Source organism: Rana temporaria, unplaced genomic scaffold, assembly GCF_905171775.1.
Source record: "Rana temporaria unplaced genomic scaffold, aRanTem1.1, whole genome shotgun sequence".
NCBI classification, from domain to species: Eukaryota; Metazoa; Chordata; class Amphibia; order Anura; family Ranidae; genus Rana; species Rana temporaria.
This window is the reverse complement of record NW_024404648.1, coordinates 21,028-43,228: the sequence shown is the minus strand read 5'-3', so window position 1 is coordinate 43,228 and position 22,201 is coordinate 21,028. Positions and strand designations below refer to the sequence as shown.

The window sequence follows — 22,201 nt, the reverse complement described above, 5'->3', positions numbered from 1 at the left end:
TGTCCTGAAATGAGGAATTATCCTCTTATTTTTGGGAAATGTGATGGAATGAGACATGTGAATATCTCCTGTTCTAAGAAGGCTTTACTGTGCAGCAAAATGTTGCTTGACATTATTATTATTATTATTATGCAGGATTTATATAACGGCAGCAGTTTGGGACATACAACATTTACTTTCACTGGGCTACCCTACCATCAACTACAGACCTATGTGTAGTAATTGTGTTACTGCAAATCCAAAACCAAAAAAAAAAAAACACATATTGAATTATTAAAAACTTTATTTTAAAAACAGCGGTGTAAAGTGAATTCTTCTCCTCCTCCCAGGACTCTGTTTTCTGAAAGATGGACAAGGACCGGAAAGAACGTATACCACATTCCTGGAATTGCCCCGGACATGATGAGATTGATCCTTCTCTATGCCTACACCAATGCAATTTCCATCAATTGTGAGAACGTGGAAGACCTGTTTATGGCCGCTGACCAATTTAACATCCTGGGTCTACAATGGCGCTGCTCAGATTTTCTCATAGACCAGCTGTGCCCCAAGAACTGCGTTGGCATTGGCAGATTCTCCAACCATTTTCACTGCCACAAGCTGCATGAAAAAACCCATGCGTACATTCTCTGCCACTTTCATGAAATAACAACGACCTCCGAGGAGTTTCTGGAACTGAGCCTAACGGAGTTTGAAGATCTCATCGAGAAAGACGATCTTATGGTTAAAAGGGAGCAAGTCGTCTTCGAAGCTATAATCAAATGGATTGAGTACCACCCAACTCAACGTAGGCAACATATTACCACCCTACTGCCTAAGGTAAGGAGGACTCCATTTACCCATTGGGGTTGATTTACTAAAACTGGAGAGTGCAAAAACAGATCTGTCATGGTAGCCAATCAGTGGCGTAACAAAATTCTGCCCCGGGCGCCCATAACTCTGGTTACGCCACTGTAGCCAATCAGCTTCTAACTTCAGCTCGTTCAGTTAAGCTTTTACAAAAAAACACTGGAAGCTGATTGGTTTCTTTGCACATCTGCACCAGATTTTGCACTCCAGTTTTAGCAAATCAACCTCAATGTAAGAAAAACAAATTCCATATTTTATGCATTACTTTGTAGGTGTGTTCTCGCACAGAGCAATCAGCACCCCTGTTGAACTTTTTTTGAGAAAAATAATGAAGGTTTTCAACCCCTTCCTTTCCTTGGTTTGTAAAAATGTACACAATGTTATAGGTAATCTTAAAGTGGAAATACACCCAAAACAGGAAGCTTTACATCCTCCTCCTTTTTTTTTGGGGGGGGGGGGGAGCGGGTACCTAGTTTTGACAGGTACCCTCTCCCACATCCACTCATATCTTCTAGGCGATCTGAACCGAAGTTCTCCTCTCCCTCTTCTTCCCTGCAGTCTTCTGGGACATGCCACAGGTCCCAGAAGACTGCAGGACCATTCACAAAGCGCAACGAGGTTCACGCATGCACAGTGGGCAGTTGGCTGTGAAACCGAAAGCAGCAACGCCGGCTGCCCACAGTTAGAATGCAGGCCCTGGACAGGTTAGTGTACTTTTATTAAAAGTCAGCAGCTGCAGGATTGGAGCTGCTGACTTTCATTATTTTTTCCAGAGTGAACATCCTCGTTAAACTGAACAGTCTTAAAGGGGTTTTCCACCCATCTTTTAAGTTTATTAAAAGTCAGCAGCTACAAAAAGTGTAGCTGCTGGCTTTTAATAAACTGACACTTACCTGCTCCACGCTCCAGCGACGCGCCGTTTGGGGCTCCGCTCCTCTCCCCCCCTCCCGACGTCTTCATTTCAACTGTGGGCACCCGGCCGTGACAGCTTTCGGCTTCACGGCCGGGCACCCACTGCGCATGCGCGAGCGGCACTGCGCATGCGCGCACGGCGTGGCTCGGCGCTGCGCTGCTTGATTGGACAGGCGATCGCCTACAGGGAGGGGCTGCCAAAAGGCGATTAAGCTTAATCGCCTTTTCAGCCCCTCGGCGGAAGGAGGAAGTGGGACAGGAAGTCCCCTTCTCCTGAAGCCCCCACTCCCCCCCCAAAAAAATTACATGCCAAATGTGGCATGTAAGGGGGCAAGGAGTGGGTTAAGCGGAAGTTCCATTTTTGTGTGGAACTCCTCTTTAAGTTATCTTTAAATATCTGAGAGTGTTTAGTTTCCCAACCGACTTATGGCTAGATCATGTTTGTTTCTCTATGGGCTCCCTGACCATAGCCAACATTCCCTGGATTTATGCCAGCTCCAACCAGTATGTAGGCAGGGGCAGGCTGCAGTACATCCTCCAACCTGATGGTGGAACTGCGGTAGTTCTTGTTGGCGGGGGTCCAGTGGGGAGGAAAGGCTCCTATATTGGGCTCCGGGTGGCCATCTTGGGGAGGACGGTGATCATTTGCCCCAATCGCAATGAGGCAGCATACCTCCCAACTTTTTGAGTTGGAAATGAGGAACACCTATCTGTAAAAGTATGCAGGCATAGGACACACCCCCTTGCCACGCCCCCTTAAAGGAGACTTGTACACAAAAAAACAAGATTGGCTAAACCAACAAGGGCTTTTTTTTAACCATTACTATTTCTTTATATTGGCTTTTAAAATTTACAAATGCAGCAATTTAGAATTTGGATGAAATATTTAGCACTAGAAAACACTATTTGATAGATAAAAAGTGCATTTTATATACATCTCTATGGATCAGACCAAAATGAGGGACAAATGAGATGGAAATAGGGACAGAGGGACATTGCTCCAAATCAGGGACAGTCCCTTGAAATCAGGGACAGTTGGGCGCTATGAGGCAGTAAGGTAGGGAGAAAGGTCCACTGGTTAGGAAAAGCACAGGTGCAGATGTAGGGAGAGGTCCTGGAGGAGCAGGGATGCGTAGGCCTCCTTTTCTGGGTGTCTCCATTGCACCGGTCTCAAACAGACTACCTATGACCATCATATACCGCAGGGACCTAGTGGAACCTCGTGTCACTGAATCTTACCACCACCCCTCCAATGAAGCCACTGAGTAAAGTCTCTTCCTTATCAGTATTCTTTAGATAAGGAAACATTATACTTCACAGCTTATGTGGTGTCAAAATTGTACTGGGCTGTTGTACCTCAATGATTGTCTATTGAGTTTTGTTGACCTCTACAACACAAAACCCCTTTCTCTCTTCTTCCTCAGGTTCGAATGGCTTTGATAAACACCAGGTATTTGATGAACAACGTGATGACCAACATCCATGTAAAGGACAACAAAGAATGTATGAGTATTGTCACCAGTGTGCTGAAAACAAAGAACGACCTAAACGCAAACAGATCCTCCGGGTCAGATTTCATGAACCCATTGACAAGGCCGCGCCTGCCTAGTGCAATTCTACTCGCCGTTGGCGGCTATAGCTCTAGTAACCCTACCAACGCCATGGAGACCTACGACTGCAGAGTTGACCGCTGGGTGGACATCACCTATGATATGGAAAGCCCCAGGGCCTATCATGGAACGGCGTACCTAAATGGTTATGTGTACCTGGTTGGAGGGTTTAACGGCGTGGATTTCTGCAATAGCGTAAGACGGTTTGACCCAGTCAGGAAGATCTGGAAACAAGTGTCTCCGATGAATCATAAGCGCTGCTATGTCAGCACGGCAGTCCTGGAAAACCGGCTCTACGCCATGGGCGGGATTGATGGCTACATTCGATTGGAATCTGCAGAATGTTACGACCCAGAAACCAATCAATGGGATCTTATAGCTCCAATGAATGAAATAAGAAGCGATGCAAAAGCCACCACTCTCAATGGCAAGGTAAGATATAGACACCCACTCAAAAACCAAATGGTCTTACACAACCCAACATTCTAGAGCTGCAGCCTCCATGAGTTTCTTCGGCATTCAACACTTCTGTGAGCGTCGGATGCCTTTGTCCTCTGTAGCATGAAGTGTTTCCATTCCTTGACCACTGGGCCACTACAAGACTCAGCAATGACATGGGGGTCAGAGGACGTTCCTTCTTCCAGGTCAGGGACCTGCTAAGCAGTGAAGAAAGAATTACCGTATTTATCGGCGTATACCGCGCACTTTTTTCCCCTTAAAATAAGGGGGAAATCGTGGGTGCGCGATACCCGCTTCCCGCGCTCAGTTTGAACGCCTCCGCCGACATATACCGAGCGCAGTACACTCGGGTACATTCGGCCAGGCTCGGCTTCGCTCGTGGTCACGCTCTGTGACGTTTACGCGCGAGTGGCCGAGCGTGCCCGAGTGTACTGCGCTCGGTATATGTCGGCGGAGGCGTTCAAACTGATCGCTGGAAGCGGGGATTCGGAGACAGCGCGGGAGAAGCCGGGAGGACACCACCAAGGCCGCAGACGGACGCCGGACCGGACAAGGCCGCTGATGGACGCCGGGCAAGACACCAAAACTGTAAGTAATAAAAAACATTTTTTACAGGAATTTTGGGTCTACATTAGGGGTGCGCACTATACGCCGGAGCGCGCAATACCCCGATAAATACGGTAATTTACACAATTATTTATGCACAAAACAGACACACAAATTACCAGTATAAGCAGAGTTCTGGGTATATTTCAGGTTCACTTTGAAATCATTGTAAGGCTGCTTTCACATTGCAGCGTGGAGCCGCGGTGACGGTATAGCCGCGCTATTTGTAGCGCGGCTATACCGTTGCATTTACCGCGATATTCGGGCGCTAGCGGTGAGGTTTTAACCCCCGCTAGCGTCCGAAAAAGGGTTAATACCGCCCGCGTTGCAGGCGGTATTACCGCGCTTTCCCATTGATTTCAATGGGAAGGCACGGTATAGGAGCGGTGAACACACTGCTCCTATACCGCGGTAAAGATGCGGCTAGCAGGACTTTTGGTGCGCTCCTGCTAGCGCACCGGTTCAATGTGAAAGCCTTCGGGCTTTTACATTGAACACTGCAGGGCATGATTTTTCATGCGGTATAGCAGCGCTATTTTTAGCGCTGTACCGCATGAAAAACGCCCAGTGTGCAAGGGGCCTTAAGGTACATGACTAGTGTAGTATAACATTGCAACCCTACTTTTACCACCCCCCATTGTAACCTTCCCCTTTTTACCCACCCCCATTTACCACCTCTCTTTAACCTCTTAACCAAGTAACGACACTGACACAGAAAATTGGAGTAAAATTGGCCACAACAGCCATTTTATTTTGTAACCAAAATTAAATATTTAACCAAATTTGAATAATAGGAATTTCCAACAATTCCAACTTTATTATTAACAATACTTTTACCAAAACTCTTTATTATTAACAACAGTCCCAATTGGTCTTTGACAGTAAAACCCCCAATTAACCTTTTCTTCACCACCACACTGCGTTACCATTACCATACCAGGCCTCCAGCCGACTCCAGCTCGGAGACACCCCTTTTTAACCCGCAGTGCACCGTAACCGTATTACAACGGACACCGTTCCACTGCAATAACCCCATAAGGGGGCCCATCCCATCGATGAGCCCCCCAACCATTTCCATTCCATCAGTTAACTGCCACCATCAAAGACCAAGGACACCGCCACAGCCCGAAAGGGAAAAACCCCTTTTCCTTACGGGCCTCCCCACACCCGCAGGGCCCTCTGAATTCCCTCCTGCACACCTAGGATCCACAAATCTGTACCCACATCAGTTAGGTGAACACCGTCCCTGAGCAGGTACAGCCCCACATCCCGTTCCAATTCCCTGTGTCGAACCACTAACCCCCCATGTTTGGCCACAAACCTTCCCAGCACCTTATTCACTTTCACCCGTCCCTTGTTGACCCGATCCACTGACCTTGCCATACGCCAAGTTGTTTGCGCGACAATGTCAGACCAGACCATCAACATTCTCAGGAAAGACGCCCGCAACGTCAAGACATCCGCCTTGACTGCCGTCACCAAGTCCCCTATAGGCCGGATACCCAGGTTGTTCCCCCCGACGTGCAACAGTAGCACATCCGGAGGTCGGTCGAGCCGAGCATAGCGCTGCACCTCTGACAGCACCCTGCTCCAACCCATCCCCGGGATACCCAACCACCTAACTGTTGCCTCCCGCCTGGAAATCCCCAACTGCCTACCTTCTGGCCTAGCATCTGCTCGCCTGGCACCCCTACAAACATATGAATGCCCCATGATCCACACGAGGCGTGCCCACCTTCCACCTGAAAAACAAAACAATAACAATGACTATCAGAACTCTACTACCATGATATATTCCGGACTTTCCACACACACCCCCCACCCCCTTCATTAATCCAGCACCAAGTGTGGGCGTACATAAGAGCGAAATCTCCTAGATTCCCATCTCCTAATCCGTTTCACTGCCGCCTCATCCAACTTGCACTGGGCCGCCTCGGTCACCGCCCCGATGCGGAAGGAGTGCGAGGCAAACAGTCGCTCGTCCAACCCCACCTTCTTCAAACATTTTCTAAATATTGCTGTAAATTTAAACCGTGAAACGAAAGACCCGTTCCCATGTATCAAGAAGGGGCCACCCCCCCCCCCCAGGGCGCACCCCCAGAAATTCCCTTACCAGACACACCTCCGAACCCATCAACGGATATAAAGACACATCCACCCCTATTCCCCTCTCATCCATTTTTGACCTCCGCAGCCTAAAAACCACCTTGTCCTCCGATGACCTAACGTCTTCCATCAATAAACCCCCTGGCACCCCGCTTAGAGGGACTGACTAGCTCCCCCACCCGAAACGCCCCGAAAAATGCTACGGAAAAAAACGCCCGAAACAACCGCACTTCATAGTCGGACGAACAAACCTCCCCCAATACCCCAAAAATCCTGCGCAATACCGAAAATGACACCGGACTCCATGTATCACTGCTCTGACGTCCCTTCTTGTACCCTTTTACCGCCTGCTTTACCCAAAATGTCTTCGTAAGGTCCTCCCGACCCTCCAGTTTAAACAAAAAGGCCAGGGCCGCCAGCTTCTTCTCCAAGGAAGACACAGACCCCACCTGTTCCATGTGTCTAGCCACAAAATAGACCACTAACCAACCCATCTCCACGTCCCCCAGCTCAGCTTCCGCCAGCCGTTTGTAACCAGCCCATTCCTCCCATACCTTCGAGTATGTCGGCCCACATGTCGGCCCACTCACCGACCTCCTGATCCAGTCTGCTGCGACTCCAATGCCAGTCCCCACATCCACCCCGGGCAAGGGACCCCTTCTGCGTCTGCCCCTGGAGCCAGCTCCCTGAACCTGTCCCACTGAAATCGAGACAAGGCGTCAGAAAGCCTGTTATCCACCCCCGGAATGTGCACTGCATACAGAAAAATATTCCACTGTAAACAGCGCAACACAAGGTGGCGCAATAATCGCACCACCGGAACCGACGAACCGGAAATACGATTAATGACCTGCACCACCCCCATGTTGTCACAGTTCAACCTGATCTTTAGATCTCTGCATTCTGCACCCCATAACTCGATCGCCAATACCACTGGGAATAGCTCCAGCAGCACCAGGTTCTTTTCAAAACCCGCTGCCAGCCATGACTCCGGCCACGCCTCCGCGCCCCATCATCCCTTAAAGAAGGCCCTGTAAACCGTGGACCCGGCCGCGTCCATGACCAGGTCCAAATCAAAGTTGCTAACGGGCCCAGACATCCAAATGGCCCTCCCATTGTACGTCTCCAGAAACGTGTCCCACACCTGTAAGTCTGCCTTCAGCTCCCCCGTTAGCCGAATATAGGGCCAGATCCACAAAAGAGATACGCCGACTTAACTCGATTTTTCTAATTTTACACGGCGTGTATCTTTGCGCCCGATCCTCAAAACGAGAAGCGCCTGAAATTCCGGCTTTTCCGTCCTACCTAAAATAATTACACCGGCGCATTCTCGGGCGCAAATTACGCTAGGCACGCCGCTTTATTTGATAGGCAAAGATGCAAATGAGGGAGATAGGGCGATCCACAGAATTAAGTGTGTGCGCCGTAGATTACGCCCTGTGCGCACCTGTTAGTTTCCCGGTGGGAATTTACACTTTATAAAAGCAGCCCTAATTTTACACATGCCGTCTGAATGTCTGCTGAAGCAACACCATTCAGGAAGAGCTCAGCACACACACACTTTCAGGACTAAAATCTCTCTGCCAAAATGCCAGGACCATCAATGATCCTAGCTGCATTAGTGTCTATAGAGGCACAAAGAAGGAGGAGGGCACAGAGGAGGAGGAGGAGGGCACAGGAGAGGGTATTCCGCCCACGCCAAGATTTGTTTGGCATGTCTGCTTCTGAAGTATTCCGCAACTACAGATTTACCCGTGAGGCCATCCAGGAATTAACAACAATACTTCAGGATGATCTTACCAGCCCAACACAACGCTCCCATGCACTGCAGCCACTCACCAAAGTACTGGCAACTCTGCATTTTCTTGCCACTGGCTCATTCCAACGCACAAGTGGAGGCGTGGCTGGGATGGCACAATCCTCCATCAGCAGGTGTGTGCACCAAGTGGTCCCTGCAATCCTGCGGCGCATGGGAAATCAGTTTCAAAAACCCACCCAGGAGGATCAGCGTTTAAAGACCATTACAGACTTTTATCACATTGCCAGATTTCCACACACCATCGGGGCCATTGATTGTACCCATGTGGCACTATAACCACCCCATGATACTGAGCACATGTTCCGGAATCGTAAAGGCTGGCATTCCATCAATGTGCAAGTGATCATAGATGCCCATGGCCTCATCTGGCACGTCTGTGCTAAATTTCCGGGATCCTGCCATGATAGTTATATTTACCGGCAGACCCAGATCTCCAGAGATTTGGACCAGAACATGTATGGAGACAGCTGGCTGATTGGTGAGTGACATGTGTGTCAGGTATGTCCCCCCCATGATGCTGACATCACAAGGGGCACATGCATGACTAATATCCTCCTGTCTTTTCCCTTACAGGTGACTCAGGATATGCCTTGGGACCTCATCTAATGACCCCATTCAGGAACCCCCAAACCCCAGGAGAGCAACGCTACAACCAGGCGCACATACGTACCCGGGGAGTGGTTGAACGGACCTTTGGGCTTATGAAGTCCCGCTTCAGATGCCTGGATAAGTCTGGGGGTACACTGCTGTATTCCCCTGACTTTGTGTGCCAAATAATTGGGGCATGTTGTATACTCCACAACTTTGCCCTCAGAAGGGGACTGCATATTGACTTATGTGATGACCTGACCCCTGACCCAGGCAATACCCCCCCAACCAACTCTACCCGGTCTGCTGAGGGCACAGCAGCCAGGAGACGCCTTGCAGAAGGCATTTTTTCCCAGTAAATGATTAATGTCACAATAAGAATGTATCTTTTCCCTGTAAATGCACATCAATAAAGTCACAATGATAATGCATGAATGCACACCACTGTGGTTCCTAGCACAGACACATCACATGCACATCGAATTGGATTAGATCCAAGTCCCCCCCCCCCCTTTGGGACTTGGGAGCAGTAACGCCACGCCACGGCTCCAATTATGTCACTGTGCATTCATACACCATTCAGGAACCTGGGATTGCACTTCTCCCTGGTCCTGGGGATCCCTTCTCCACCAAAACTGAGGGTGACACCCTTAATTTCTCAGGAATGCCACCCCCCCTACATTCACACATCATTCACACACATAAATAAAATCATAAGTACAGAAGACCAAATTAAACAATAAAAAAAAAAAAAGCATAAACCAAAAAACAAAAGTATCCCAGCAAATTAATTAGCGGCGGCGATTGCTACGCCTTGGCTGGGCAGGGGCACGGCCACGCCATCGCGGAGGATGTCCATTGGGGGGGGTGAGCTGGGGAAGGAGGAGCCTCCTGGGGGGGTGAGCTGGGGAAGGAGGAGCCTCCTGGGGGGGGTGAGCTGGGGAAGGAGGAGCCGCCCCTGCTGGCCTGCCCTCCATGGCCCCTGCAATGCGAGTGAGACAGGCAGTGAGGGCAGCCGCATTGGCCTGGCCAGACCTTGTATTGTCCTGCACAGCCTGGGTCAGGGCACTCAGCTCATGGGCCACGCGTGTTGTGGCGGTCTGTATGTCGTTCAAACATGTAATGACTGCCGTTGAGTTGGTGGCCACATCACCGAGTGCCTCCATCATTTCACCCTGGCTGTGCTCCATCTGCGTAATTTTTTCCAGTATTTTTCCAAGAGTGCGGGTCTGCCGGGCATTGTCCTTCACCACACTGGCCGAAAAGACGCTCGCCCACAGCCACGGTCTCCTGGGTTGGCCCCCTGGCTGCCGCTGAGTCTTGCGGGCCTGGAGGAGGGGAGAGAGTGACCCTGGTGACTGGAGGCCTGTTGGGGGAGAAGTGGGAGGGGCTACCCCTGATGGTGGCCTGACTGGTGCCAGCCTCAGGGGTAGCCTCAGGGGAAGACTCAAAGGTCATCATATCAGTGGCCAGGAGGACTTCCCGGCCAATCTGCATATTTTCCTCCTCCTCCCCCTCATCATCCTCCTCCCACTCATCCTCCTCCCCCTCAACCTCCTCCCCCTCATGAGTGGAGGTTTGGCCAATCCCCTCCCCTGGGGAATCCTGCCCTTCTTGGGACTCATCATCAGCCTGTCTTGGGGGTGGTGCTGCAGCCTGGCCCGATGGGCCTGCAACCTCCTGGCGTGTAACCTCCTGGCGTGTAACCTCCTGGCCTGCAACCTCCTGGCCATCTGTGGAGGACACAAAACAATCACATGTTTGAGGAACCACACACTTGGCACATCTTCCCTTCCCCCACCCACACATGCTAATCAACAGAGAATAAACAAAAAACCTGCCTGTCCTCCTAGGAACATCTGACGTATAGCCAGGCAGGCCCACCACCTGCTGTGGGTGGAAACACTGGGCCACTGCCCATTCCTCCTCCGTCAGTCTGACTGGGCAGGGTCCCCCTCCTCCAGTGCCCCTGGTATGGGCGTCGATCCTTGCCATCTTATTCCGGACGACGCTTCTCAGATCATTTATTATATCATCTCCCCCCCCCCCCCCCGCCGCATTGATCTGGTCGGTGATTTTTTTTATAAGCTGCCTCCTCCTGGCCGGGGTGGTGTTCTGGCTCTCAGGGCCATGCAGAAATCGCCCATATTTCACAATGCCCCGAGCAAGAATTTGCTTCTCTCCCAGGGTGAAATTAAGCTTCCTGCGTTTGGGGGGCATCACATACACCACCCAGCAACAACAAACACACCCGACAAACAATCTACAATACACACCCAAAAACCTGACAAAAATATATACCACAAAAAACTAAACAAAATCTAAACACACAAGGACACAGCTAATAGTAATTCAAAAACAAACACGCACCAACAAACAAACAAAAAACAAACACCAAAAAACAATCAGCAAAAACAATAACAAACAAATTAAAGCGGATGTGCCACTAAACAAATATATTAAAAGCCAGCAGCTACAAATACTGCAGCTGCTGACTTTTAATATAAGGACACTTACCTGTCCTGGAGTCCAGCGGTGATCGCAGCAGATGACGAGCCGATCGCTCGTCACCCTGCTGCTCCCCCCTCCATCCACGGTGAGGGAACCAGGAAGTGAAGCGCTCCGGCTTCACTGCCCGGTTCCCTACGGCGCATGCGCGAGTCGCGCTGCGCCCGCCGATTGGCTCCCGCTGTGTGCTGGGAGCCGAGTGTTCCCAGCATACAACGGGGGACGGACGGGAAGCGGAGAAAAAACCCGTCCTTTGCCCGTATCGTAGGGCCGGAAGTGGGTGCAGATACCTGTCTGTAGACAGGTATCTGCACCCCCCTCCCCCCTGAAAGGTGTCAAATGTGACACCGGAGGGGGGGAGGGTGCCGATCAGCGGGACTCCACTTTAGAGTGGAGATCCGCTTTAAATAAAGACACTTCTCAAAAACAAACAACAACTAGACTCTCCAACTCCTCAAACACTTTTCTCACAAACACAACTTACCAACACACAAACAAACAGAGCAGAAGCAAATTGCTCATGGAAGGGGAACAATGGGATATACTTTTGCAAGGGAAGTGTGTGTGTGTGGTGCTTTTTACACACAGGGCGATCCTCAAACTAAGTACACTTGGCCTTTTACCTATCTCACTGATTGCGCCGAGACCAGTTCTGCACATGCCCAGTGAGGTCCCGATTCGTGCGCGCATGCGCAGTACGGCCGGCGCCTCATTTGCATGGGGTCACGGCTCATTACAATGAAGCACGCCCACTTCCTTCCCACTTGCAAAGACCCCGCCTTACGCCTCTGAATTTAAGTTACGCTGGCGCAAATTTAGACGCAAATGCGCTGTGGATACGGCACTTACGACACCAACTTAGGGCAACGTAACTTAAATGACATAAGTTAGGACAAACTAAATTTGCACCGCTGGCTGAGGATCTGGCCCATAGTGCTTAGGTGCCCTTACACCCGCCGTTGCTGCCGACAGCCGTCAGCAGAAAACCCTACCCATAGGGATAATGTGGCAGGCGAAGTTCAATTTGCCCAATAAGGACTGCAAAGTCCGCAACTGAAACTTGTCCCGCCCCAGCATCCCCCGAATCTCCATCCGGAGATTCTCCACCTTGTCCCTCGGAAGCCTGCACTCCATCGCCTCGGAATCAATCATGATTCCCAGAAAACTCAAAGCCGTGGCCGGGCCCTCCGTCTTGTCGGCTGCCAACGGCACCCCGAACCTTTCCGCCATGTGCTGCAATGTTGCCAACAAGATCGCGCACACGTTGGATGACGTTTCAAACAGTGCGCACAAAATGGAGCAGCCCATAGGCAAACACCGGTCCACGTAAAACTCGTCACGCCATCGGCAACCCAACAGCCTAAAACTGTCAGGGTGCACCGGCAGCAAGCGAAACGCAGCCTCCATGTCCGACTTTGCCATCAGAGCGCCCCTTCCGTAGCGCCGCACCCACCTTACCGCAGCGTCAAACGGCGTATACGACACCGTGCATGCCTCTGGGTCTATAGTGTCATTCACCGACCTCCCCTTTGGAAAAGATAAGTGGTGAATGAGGCGAAACTTGTTTGGTTCTTTCTTGGGCACCACCCCCAGAGGCGACACCACCAAATCCGGCAGTGGCATCTCTGCGAACGGCCCAGCCATCCTACCCAGCTCCACTTCCTTCGCCAATTTTGCTGACACCACTGCAGGATTCTCCAAGGCAGACGGCAGATTCCTCGCCAAGGGTGGCGCCTTCGACAAAGAACTGGGAATGACAAAGCCCTCGGAAAACCCCGCCGCAAGCAGCCGCGCCGCCGCCCTATCCGGGTACCTATCTAGGAAAAGCCCCATCCTTTCCCCCCTCACTGGCGTTGTCCCCCGCCCGCTTTCCTTTTTTGAAACACCGGGACAGGGGGTGAGCACCCCCGCATCCGGAGCACTCGTATTTAAAACGGCAGGTTCCCCCAAACTTGCAGGAACCCTCGTTAAACTGCCAGCACACCCCCCATTTTTTTCCGGCCGGCGATCCAGAGGTGGATGTACCCCCGGCCCCACCTTGAAAAAACGGAGTATTAGTCCGGGGTGCGGAAATCATCTGCATCCACAAGCTAATATCCTTGTGGTCCCATCGCAGCGAAGGGCGGACAGCCCGTCGCTGGCGAAACTGTTTGTCATACCTCAGCCATCCCATTCCCCCATAAACTCGATGAGCTTCCCCTATGGGTCCATATAGCAGAAAAGCGCAGAACAGTGTTCCGGGCTCTTCTCCCCTATGACGCTGGCTAATATGGCAAACGCCTGTAACCAATTACTAGATGTACGAGGGATCAACCTGTAATGTCTCTTCTCCTCGTCCTCCTTTTTAGTACTATCCGGTTTTACCCTGTCCAAATTGAATTTTTCTAAAGGCAACAGGGAAAATATCTCCACATACTCACCTTTCTCGATCTTTTCCCTGACCTCTTGTTTCAGATGAGCCCCCAGCGGCCCCTAAAAAGAATACATATACTTCACCTTTTGCCGCATCAGCCATCCTCACCACGTCTGTCCTGACCCCCCCCCGGGCTTGTCCCCACCCGCGTCGCCTACGGAACTACTATCCGGAACCACCCCCGTATCCCCCCCAACCGGGGCAGGTGCCCCAACTGTCACGGGAACCCTCCCCCCAGCAGAACCCCCTACCCAGGGTGCAGCCTGAGGCGGCGCCCCCCCCCCACCCAGCAAAACGCTGTACCAGGTCTCTCAAACCCCCCAACAAATCCTGCAGCCCCCCAGGGGAACCCTGGGCGGCAGGCGACACCCCCGCCACCCCGGGGTCCCCGGATGGTGGCAACACATTACCCCCCACAGCACCCGCTGTGGCAGCGAGAGCATCTTCTACTGCTGTATTATTATTAATATTATTATTATACAGGATTTATATAGCGCTAACAGTTTGCGCAGCGCTTTACATCAGCTGTATCTGAGTCAATGATGAAGGAGAGAGCTAAGAGAGCCTCGGCTCGCGTGCACATGGCTGAATCAAGATTGGGCTCAGGTATGTATTTTGGGGGGCTGTGGGGGGAGCTACATGCTACCTTACTGCTTAGAATGCAGTAGGCAAAAAAAACCTTCTGCCTTCATAACCACTTTGCCACTTAAGCACCGGACCATTTGGCTGGCCAAAGACCAGAGCACTTTTTGCGATTCGGCACTACGTCGTTTTAACGGACAATTGTGTAATCGTGCGACGTGGCTCCAAAATAATTAATGTCCTTTTTTCCCCCACAAATAGAGCTTTCTTTTGGTGGTATTTGATCACCTCTGTGGTTTTTATTTTTTGCGCTATAAACAATTTTTACATGAAGGAGAGAAGTGCCAAAATAGGCCCGGTGGACAAGTGGTTAAGGAACCTATTTAGAAAATAAAAGACAGACCTTTACAACCCCTTTAAGTGTGTCCTAGGGATGTGTTCTGACTGTGTGGGGGGGATGGGCTGCGTGTGACACGACACTGATCACCTCTCCCGATTACAGGGAGCTGTGATCAGTGTCTTGTCACTAGTAAGAATGGGGAAATGCTTGTTTACATCAGCATTTCCCTGTTGTTCCTCTCCGTGAGACGATGGCGGGTATCGGCGCAGACATTGAATCTGCGGGACCCGCGGTCGAACTCGCGGAGCTTGCGGCACGCGCGCACGCTCACAATGCCGCATCTTAAAGGGGATGTACCTTTTAAGCCCCTACTGTCCAGCCGTGCCATTGTGTCGACGTATATCGTCGTGCGCTGGTCGGAAAGTGGTTAAGTAAGCAACAGTGGAGGTAACACACTGAGGTGTTTCAGCTGCCATTGAGCTATGGTGTATTGTTGTACTGTTATGGCCGTCCCCCCCCCCCCCCCCCGCCCCAAAGCCATTAAGTCTATTAACCACTTAAGCCCCGGACCAATATGCTGGCTAAAGACCCAAGGGGTTTTTACAGTTCGGGACTGCGTCGCTTTAACAGACAATTGCGCAGTCGTGCAACGTGGCTCCCAAACAAAATTGGCGTCCTTTTTTCCCCACAAATAGAGATTTCTTTTGGTGGTATTTGATCGCCTCTGTGGTTTTTATTTTTTGCGCTATAAACAAAAATAGAGCGACAATTTTAAAAAAAATGCAATATTTTTTACTTTTTGCTACAATAAATATCCCTCAAAAACATATATAAAAATTATTTTGTTCCTCAGTTTAGGCCGATACGTATTCTTCTACCTATTTTTGGTAAAAAAAATCGCAATAATCGTTTATCGGTTGGTTTGTGCAAAATTTATAGCGTTTACAAAATAGGGGATAGTTTTTTTTTTTTTTTTACTAGTAATGGCGGCAATCAGCGATTTTTTTCGTGACTGCGACATTATGGCGGACACTTTGGACAATTTTGACACATTTTTGGGACCATTGTCATTTTCACAGCAAAAAATGCATTTAAATTGCATTCTTTATTGTGAAAATGACAGTTGCAGTTTGGGAGTTAAACACAGGGTGCGCTGTAACAATTAGGGATCACCTAGTGTGTGTTTACTACTGTAGGGGGGTGTGGCTGTAGGACTGACACCATCGATCGAGTTTTCCCTATAAAAGAGATCACTCGATCGATGCGTCGCCACAGTGAAGCACGGGGAAGCCGTGTTTACACACGGCTCTCCCCGTTCTTCAGCTCCGGGGAGCGATCGCAACGGAGCGGCTAAAAACAAATAGCCGCGCCGTCGTCCCGGATTGCTCCCCGAGCGGACCCAACCTCCGCATGTACCGGGGGGGGTCCCGATCGGACCCCCCACCCACGTCTAGCAGAGGACCTACAGGTACGTGATTGTGCCTGTCCGTGCCATTCTGCCGACGTAAATGTACATGAGGAGGTCGGTAACTGGTTAAAAGCCAAGAGTTTAATATCACTAATATGTTTTTACAGATCTATATATGTGGCGGATCCAATGGAGAAGAATACCTCTTTACAGCAGAAGTCTACAACCCAACTACAGACCAATGGAGCATGATCGCCCCGATGTGGAACCAACGCAGTGGTGTCGGTGTCATCGCCTATGGAGATCTGATCTATGCAGTATGTGCAATGATTCCTTTCTACCCAAATGAGATTGAATGAGAACTATAAATTGCATCATGTGTCTGGTGAAACCGTTGTCAGAAGAACTGGAAATGAGAGGATATCTCTCTAACAGAGCCCCTGATAGGAGTACTAATCCTTCCCCACTCCATCCAAAACTAGGAAAGATGGCCTTGCCTTGACTTCACTTTAAAGGATGAGTTCCCCTTTTGGTAAAAAAATAATAAATACACATATTTTTGCAGGCAAGAAATGGGCATTTATTATTATTTGACTGAGGAGCCTGGAAAGCATTGCACCTGTCATCAGTGCATAGTTGGCAACATTGCAAAATACATTTTTTTAGGGACACTTTTTTGTCTGTAGGCGGAGTCTTGCTATAAGTAGGGGGCAGGGCATTTATTTGAACGTTGGACCCTGCATCGGAAAAATGGGCGTGGTATAAACAGAAATGGGTGTGGCTTAACCACTTAAGACCCGGACCTTTAGGCAGGTAAAGGACCTGGCCAGTTTTTGCGATTCGGCACTGCGTCGCTTTAACTGACAATTGCGCAGGCGTGCTACGTTGCTCCCAAACAAAATTGGCGTCCTTTTTTACCCACAAATAGAGCTTTCTTTTGGTGGTATTTGATCACCTCTGCGGTTTTTATTTTTTGCGCTATAAACAAAAATAGAGACACAATTTTTAAAAAATTCTATATTTTTTGCTTTTTGCTATAATAAATATCCCCCAGAAATATATAAAAAAAAAAATTTCCTCAGTTTAGGCCGATAGGTATTCTTCTACATATTCTTGGTAAAAAAAATCGCAATAAGCGTTTGTCGATTGGTTTGCGAAAAATTTATAGCGTTTACAAAATAGGGGATAGTTTTATGGCATTTTTATAATTTTTATTTTTTTACTACTAATGGCAGTGATCTTTTTCGTGACTGCGACATTATGGCGGACACTTCGGACAATTTTGGGGACCATTGTCATTTTCACAGCAAAAAATGCATTAAAAATGCATTGTTGACTGTGAAAATGACAATTGCAGTTTGGGAGTTAACCACTAGGGGGCGCTGAAGGGGTTAAGTGTGACCTCATCTGTGTTTCTAACTGTAGGGGGTGTGGCTGTAGGTGTGACGTCATTGATCGTGGTTCCCTATATTAGGGAACACACGATCGATGATGGCGCCACAGTGAAGAACGGGAAAGCTGTGTTTACACACAGCTCTCTCTGTTCTTCAGAGGTCACGGAGCTTCGGACCTAGTCGCGGGCGCGTGCCGCGGGTGCGCGCCTGCAAATCACGGCTGGGCAATTAAAGAGGACGTACCTGTACGTGCTTGATCCCAGCCGTGCCATTCTGCCGACGTTTATGTGCAGGAGGCGGTCCTTAAGTGGTTAAATGGAGCGTGGCTCAAAGGGTGTGTGGGTAGAGTCGGAGATGTACGAGGGATGGAGCTGGTCTTTATAAAAATGGTGGCCGGCAAAGACATTTTACCAGTGCTGGCCACAGCCTCTAGCGGCGGCGGTGAAAAAATGTGAAAACAGCTATTTCCCGGCAAACGGTAAGACCGGGACAAAGGTTTAAATCCCAGGAATGTCCCGGGAAATTCGGGACAGTTGGCAAGTATGTCTGATGGACTTTTTTCATCGGAAAAAACGATCGTGTGTGGGGCCCCATCTGACTTTTTTCCATCGGTGTAAAAAAATAGAACATGTTTTAAATTTTTCCGATGATAAAAAAAAACGATAGGAAATTCCGATCGTCTGTGTGGAACTCCATCGGAGAAAAATCCACGCATGCTCAGAATCAAGTCGACGCATGCTCGGAAGCATTGAACTTCATTTTTCTCGGCTCGCCGTAGTGTTTTACGTCACCGCGTTTTGGACGGTCGGAATTTAGTCTGATAGTGTGTAGGCAAGACTGGTGAATGTCAGCTTCATCGGAATTCTGACGAAAAATCCCATCGCATTTTATTCCATTGGAAATCTGATCGTGTGTAGGTGCCATAAGGGTTACATGCTATATTCAGACCAGGTCCATCGTGTTATGGGGACCATTAGGACCATACCCATCATCCTTGTAAAACCTCTTTTGCCACATGAAGTAGTACACGGTAATGTGTGTTGTCTCTTACAGGTCGGAGGATGTAATGAAGACGGCAGACTGAGCAGTGCCGAGGCCTATAACCCAGCCAACAACAGCTGGACCGAGATCTCCTCCATGTTCAGCCCACGCAGCAACTTCGGGATTGAAGTATTGGAGGATCTCCTTTATGTGACTGGAGGTTTCGACGGTTCCAGAGCGATCTCCGAAGCAGAGTGCTATGACAGGAAGACCGAAGAGTGGTACGGCGTCCACAACATGAACATCAATCGCTGCGCCCTGGACTGCTGCATTTTGCCCGGCCTCCCCAACGTCCGGGAATATGCCGCCAGTCGAGACACGTTCTACAGAGAGGGAGCGAGGCGGGCATTATCCGACAGCTCTTTATAAGTGTAACCGAATGATGTGACTCTTTTAAAGCACATTAATATAAACTGTTACTATTAAATTATAAGACTGAACTAAAATGATACTGTCATTCTTTGCAGGTAGAATAATACCAATCAATCATTCCAGTATGCCACGGCAGCCATCACAAATTTTGGGGTCCCTTCCACAGCTTTAGGCAGGGCCCCCCTGGAGCAGAGAACCGGGGCCGGGGGGTGCTGATGTAAAAAAACAAGTGTAATCTCTTCTCTCTGGACGCGAGATAATAAGCAGCGGGGGGGGGGGGGGCCTGGGGACCACGGGGCCCCTTACAGGTGTAATGAAAAAAAAATAGCTGGAGGGGGGCCAGCCGGGCCCTGGGGACCATCTGGGCCCCTTACAGGTGTAATGAAAAAAAAATATATAAAAAAAAAACGGGAGGGGGACCAGCCGGGCCTGTAAGGGGCCCTGGGGACCATCGGGCCCCTTACAGGTGTAATGCAAAAAAAATAAAAAAGTAAAAAATGTTTTTAAATTAAAAAAAAAAAATCGGGAGGGGGGCCAGCCGGGCCCCTGGGGACCATCGGTCCCCTTACAGGTGTAATTCCTGTACCCCTCTGATTGCGGCCCTGGAAATCGCCATCTAGAAATGTGGGTAAAAGTTGGATTCTTGTTCAGGTTCCTGACACCAAGGATGGGATGATGTCACTAGAACAAGGTGTCTTCATCACTTTCCCATCCAATTGTTAGACGATCGCCATCTACCTTGACACATTCCATGGTGATTGGATTTATGTGTTGGTGCTTCCTCTGTAGATAGAAATGTTGGGTTATTTTCCTGACACTCATTAGAATGGAAGATGTGGCTTGGAGAAGCATCTTCAATATCACAGAACAAGTCCAGTTGAATGCAACTATCTACCAGCTGTCTAGCCTAAAGTTCACCTTTAAAAAATAAAATAAAAATTATAATAATAAATGCACATTTTTTTTCTAAACAGCCTGCAAAGCACGGCACCCGCAATCAGTAGATCATATGGGCAATGTCAGGCTCCTGCAGACACTCAGGATAGCTGTCTGCCCGTAGGGACAGGAAGTTACCTGAGAGAAGGAAGATCAATGGACTATGAGAGCGCTCACCAGCACCCCCCGCAGTCCATTGAGAACTACAAGCCGTTGGCCTGTGCGGCCATGCTGGTTTTTGGGGGAGAGGTTCCCCCACCCGCTGTCACAATGTGGGATAAGAGGACTGTGGGGACTGGAGTACAGTAAAATGTTACAAAGGCAACACTATATATATATACTGTGTGTATATATATATATATATATATATATATATATATATATATATAAAGATAGATAGATATCTCTATCTACAGGGTGATATGGATACACCTTAATAAAATGGGAGTGGTTGGTGATATTAACTTCCTGTATGTGGCACATTAGTATATGTGAGGGGGGAAACTTTTCAAGATGGGTGGTGACCATGGCGGCCATTTTGAAGTCGGCCATTTTGAATCCAACTTTTGTTTTTTCAATAGGAAGAGGGTCATGTGACACATCAAACTTATTGGGAATTTCACAAGAAAAACAATGGTGTGCTTGGTTTTAACATAACTTTATTCCTTCATGAGTTATATACAAGTTTCTCTTTGTTTACAGCCATTAACATGTCGCCGAGGTTAACACGTGGGGAGCGGATAGAAATTGGGTTGATGTCTGGTGAACGCAGTAACCGGGTCATTGCAGCAGATTTCAATGCAAGACAGCCTACGAGACCACCCATCTCCCATGCTACAGTTAGCAAACTGCTTGCTAAGTTTCGTGAAACTGGTTCAGTGTTGGATTTGCCAAAATGTGGACGCATTAAATCTGTCACTAATGAAGAAACATCAGTGGCTGTCCTAGCTTCATTCAGCAAGAGCCCACAGCGTAGCACTTGCCGCATGTCACTGGAGAGCACATTGAGCACATTTTATAAGTGGTCAGAAACTTGTAAATAACTCAAAGTTACGTTAAAACCAAGCACACCATTGTTTTTCTTGTGAAATTCCCAATAAGTTTGATGTGTCACATGACCCTCTTCCTATTGAAAAAACAAAAGTTGGATTCAAAATGTCCGACTTCAAAATGGCCGCCATGGTCACCACCCATCTTAAAAAGTCCCCCCCCCCCTCACATATACTAATGTGCCAAAAACAGGAAGTTAATTTCACCAACCATTCCCATTTTATTAAGGTGTATCCATATAAATGGCCCACCCTGTATATATATCTATATACATAGATATATCTATATCTATATACAGATATAGATATATATATACAGTACAGACCAAAAGTTTGGACACACCTTCTCATTCAAAGAGTTTTCTTTATTTTCATGACTATGAAAATTGTAGATTCACACTGAAGGCATCAAAACTATGAAGTAACACATGTGGAATTATACATAACAAAAAAGTGTGAAACAACTGAAAATATATTTCATATTCTAGGTTCTTCAAAATAGCCACCTTTTTCTTTGATTACTGCTTGGCACATTCTTGGCATTCTCTTGATGAGCTTCAAGAGGTAGTCACCTGGCGCAGCACCCCATCACTCTCCTTCTTGGTCAAATAGCCCTTCCCCTGCCTGGAGGTGTGTTTGGGGTCATTGTCCTGATGGATGGAATAGCATGCCGCTGCAAGATGCTGTGGTAGCCATGCTGGTTCAGTATGCCTTCAATTTTGAATAAATCCCCAACAGTGTCACCAGCAAAGCACCCCCACACCTCCTCCTCCATGCTTCACAGTGGGAACCAGGCATGTAGAGTCCATCCGTTCACCTTTTCTGCGTCGCACAAAGACACGGGGGTTGGAACCAAAGATCTCAAGTTCGGACTCATCAGACCAAAGCACAGATTTCCACTGGTCTAATGTCCATCCCTTGTGTTCTTTATCCCAAACAAGTCTCTTCTGCTTGTTGCCTTTCTTTAGCAGTGGTTTCCTAGCAGATATTCTACCATGAAGGCCTGATTCACACAGTCTCCTCTTACCAGTTCTAGAGATGCGTCTGCTGCAAAAGGTGGAAGAACCTAGAATATGAAATATATTTTCAGTTGTTTCACACTTTTTTGTTATGTATAGGGTTGAGCGAACCCGAACTGTAAAGTTCTGGTTCGGTACGGACTTTGGTTTTTTTTTGCTCCCGAACCCGAATAATTGGAAAAAGTCCGGG

At 48.8% G+C, this 22,201-nt stretch overlaps 1 protein-coding gene across 1 annotated transcript; it reads left to right on the top strand.

The window, feature by feature from the left end:
• The first annotated feature begins 307 nt into the window (after positions 1-307).
• On the top strand, positions 308-19,044 carry LOC120922806 (kelch-like protein 10). The gene is made up of 4 exons (XM_040334808.1): positions 308-819; positions 3,186-3,803; positions 16,368-16,556; positions 18,648-19,044. The coding sequence occupies exons 1-4, from the start codon at positions 400-402 to the stop codon at positions 19,002-19,004; spliced, it is 1,584 nt and encodes a 527-aa protein (XP_040190742.1). The 5' UTR covers positions 308-399; the 3' UTR covers positions 19,005-19,044.
• Positions 19,045-22,201: the final 3,157 nt, after the last annotated feature.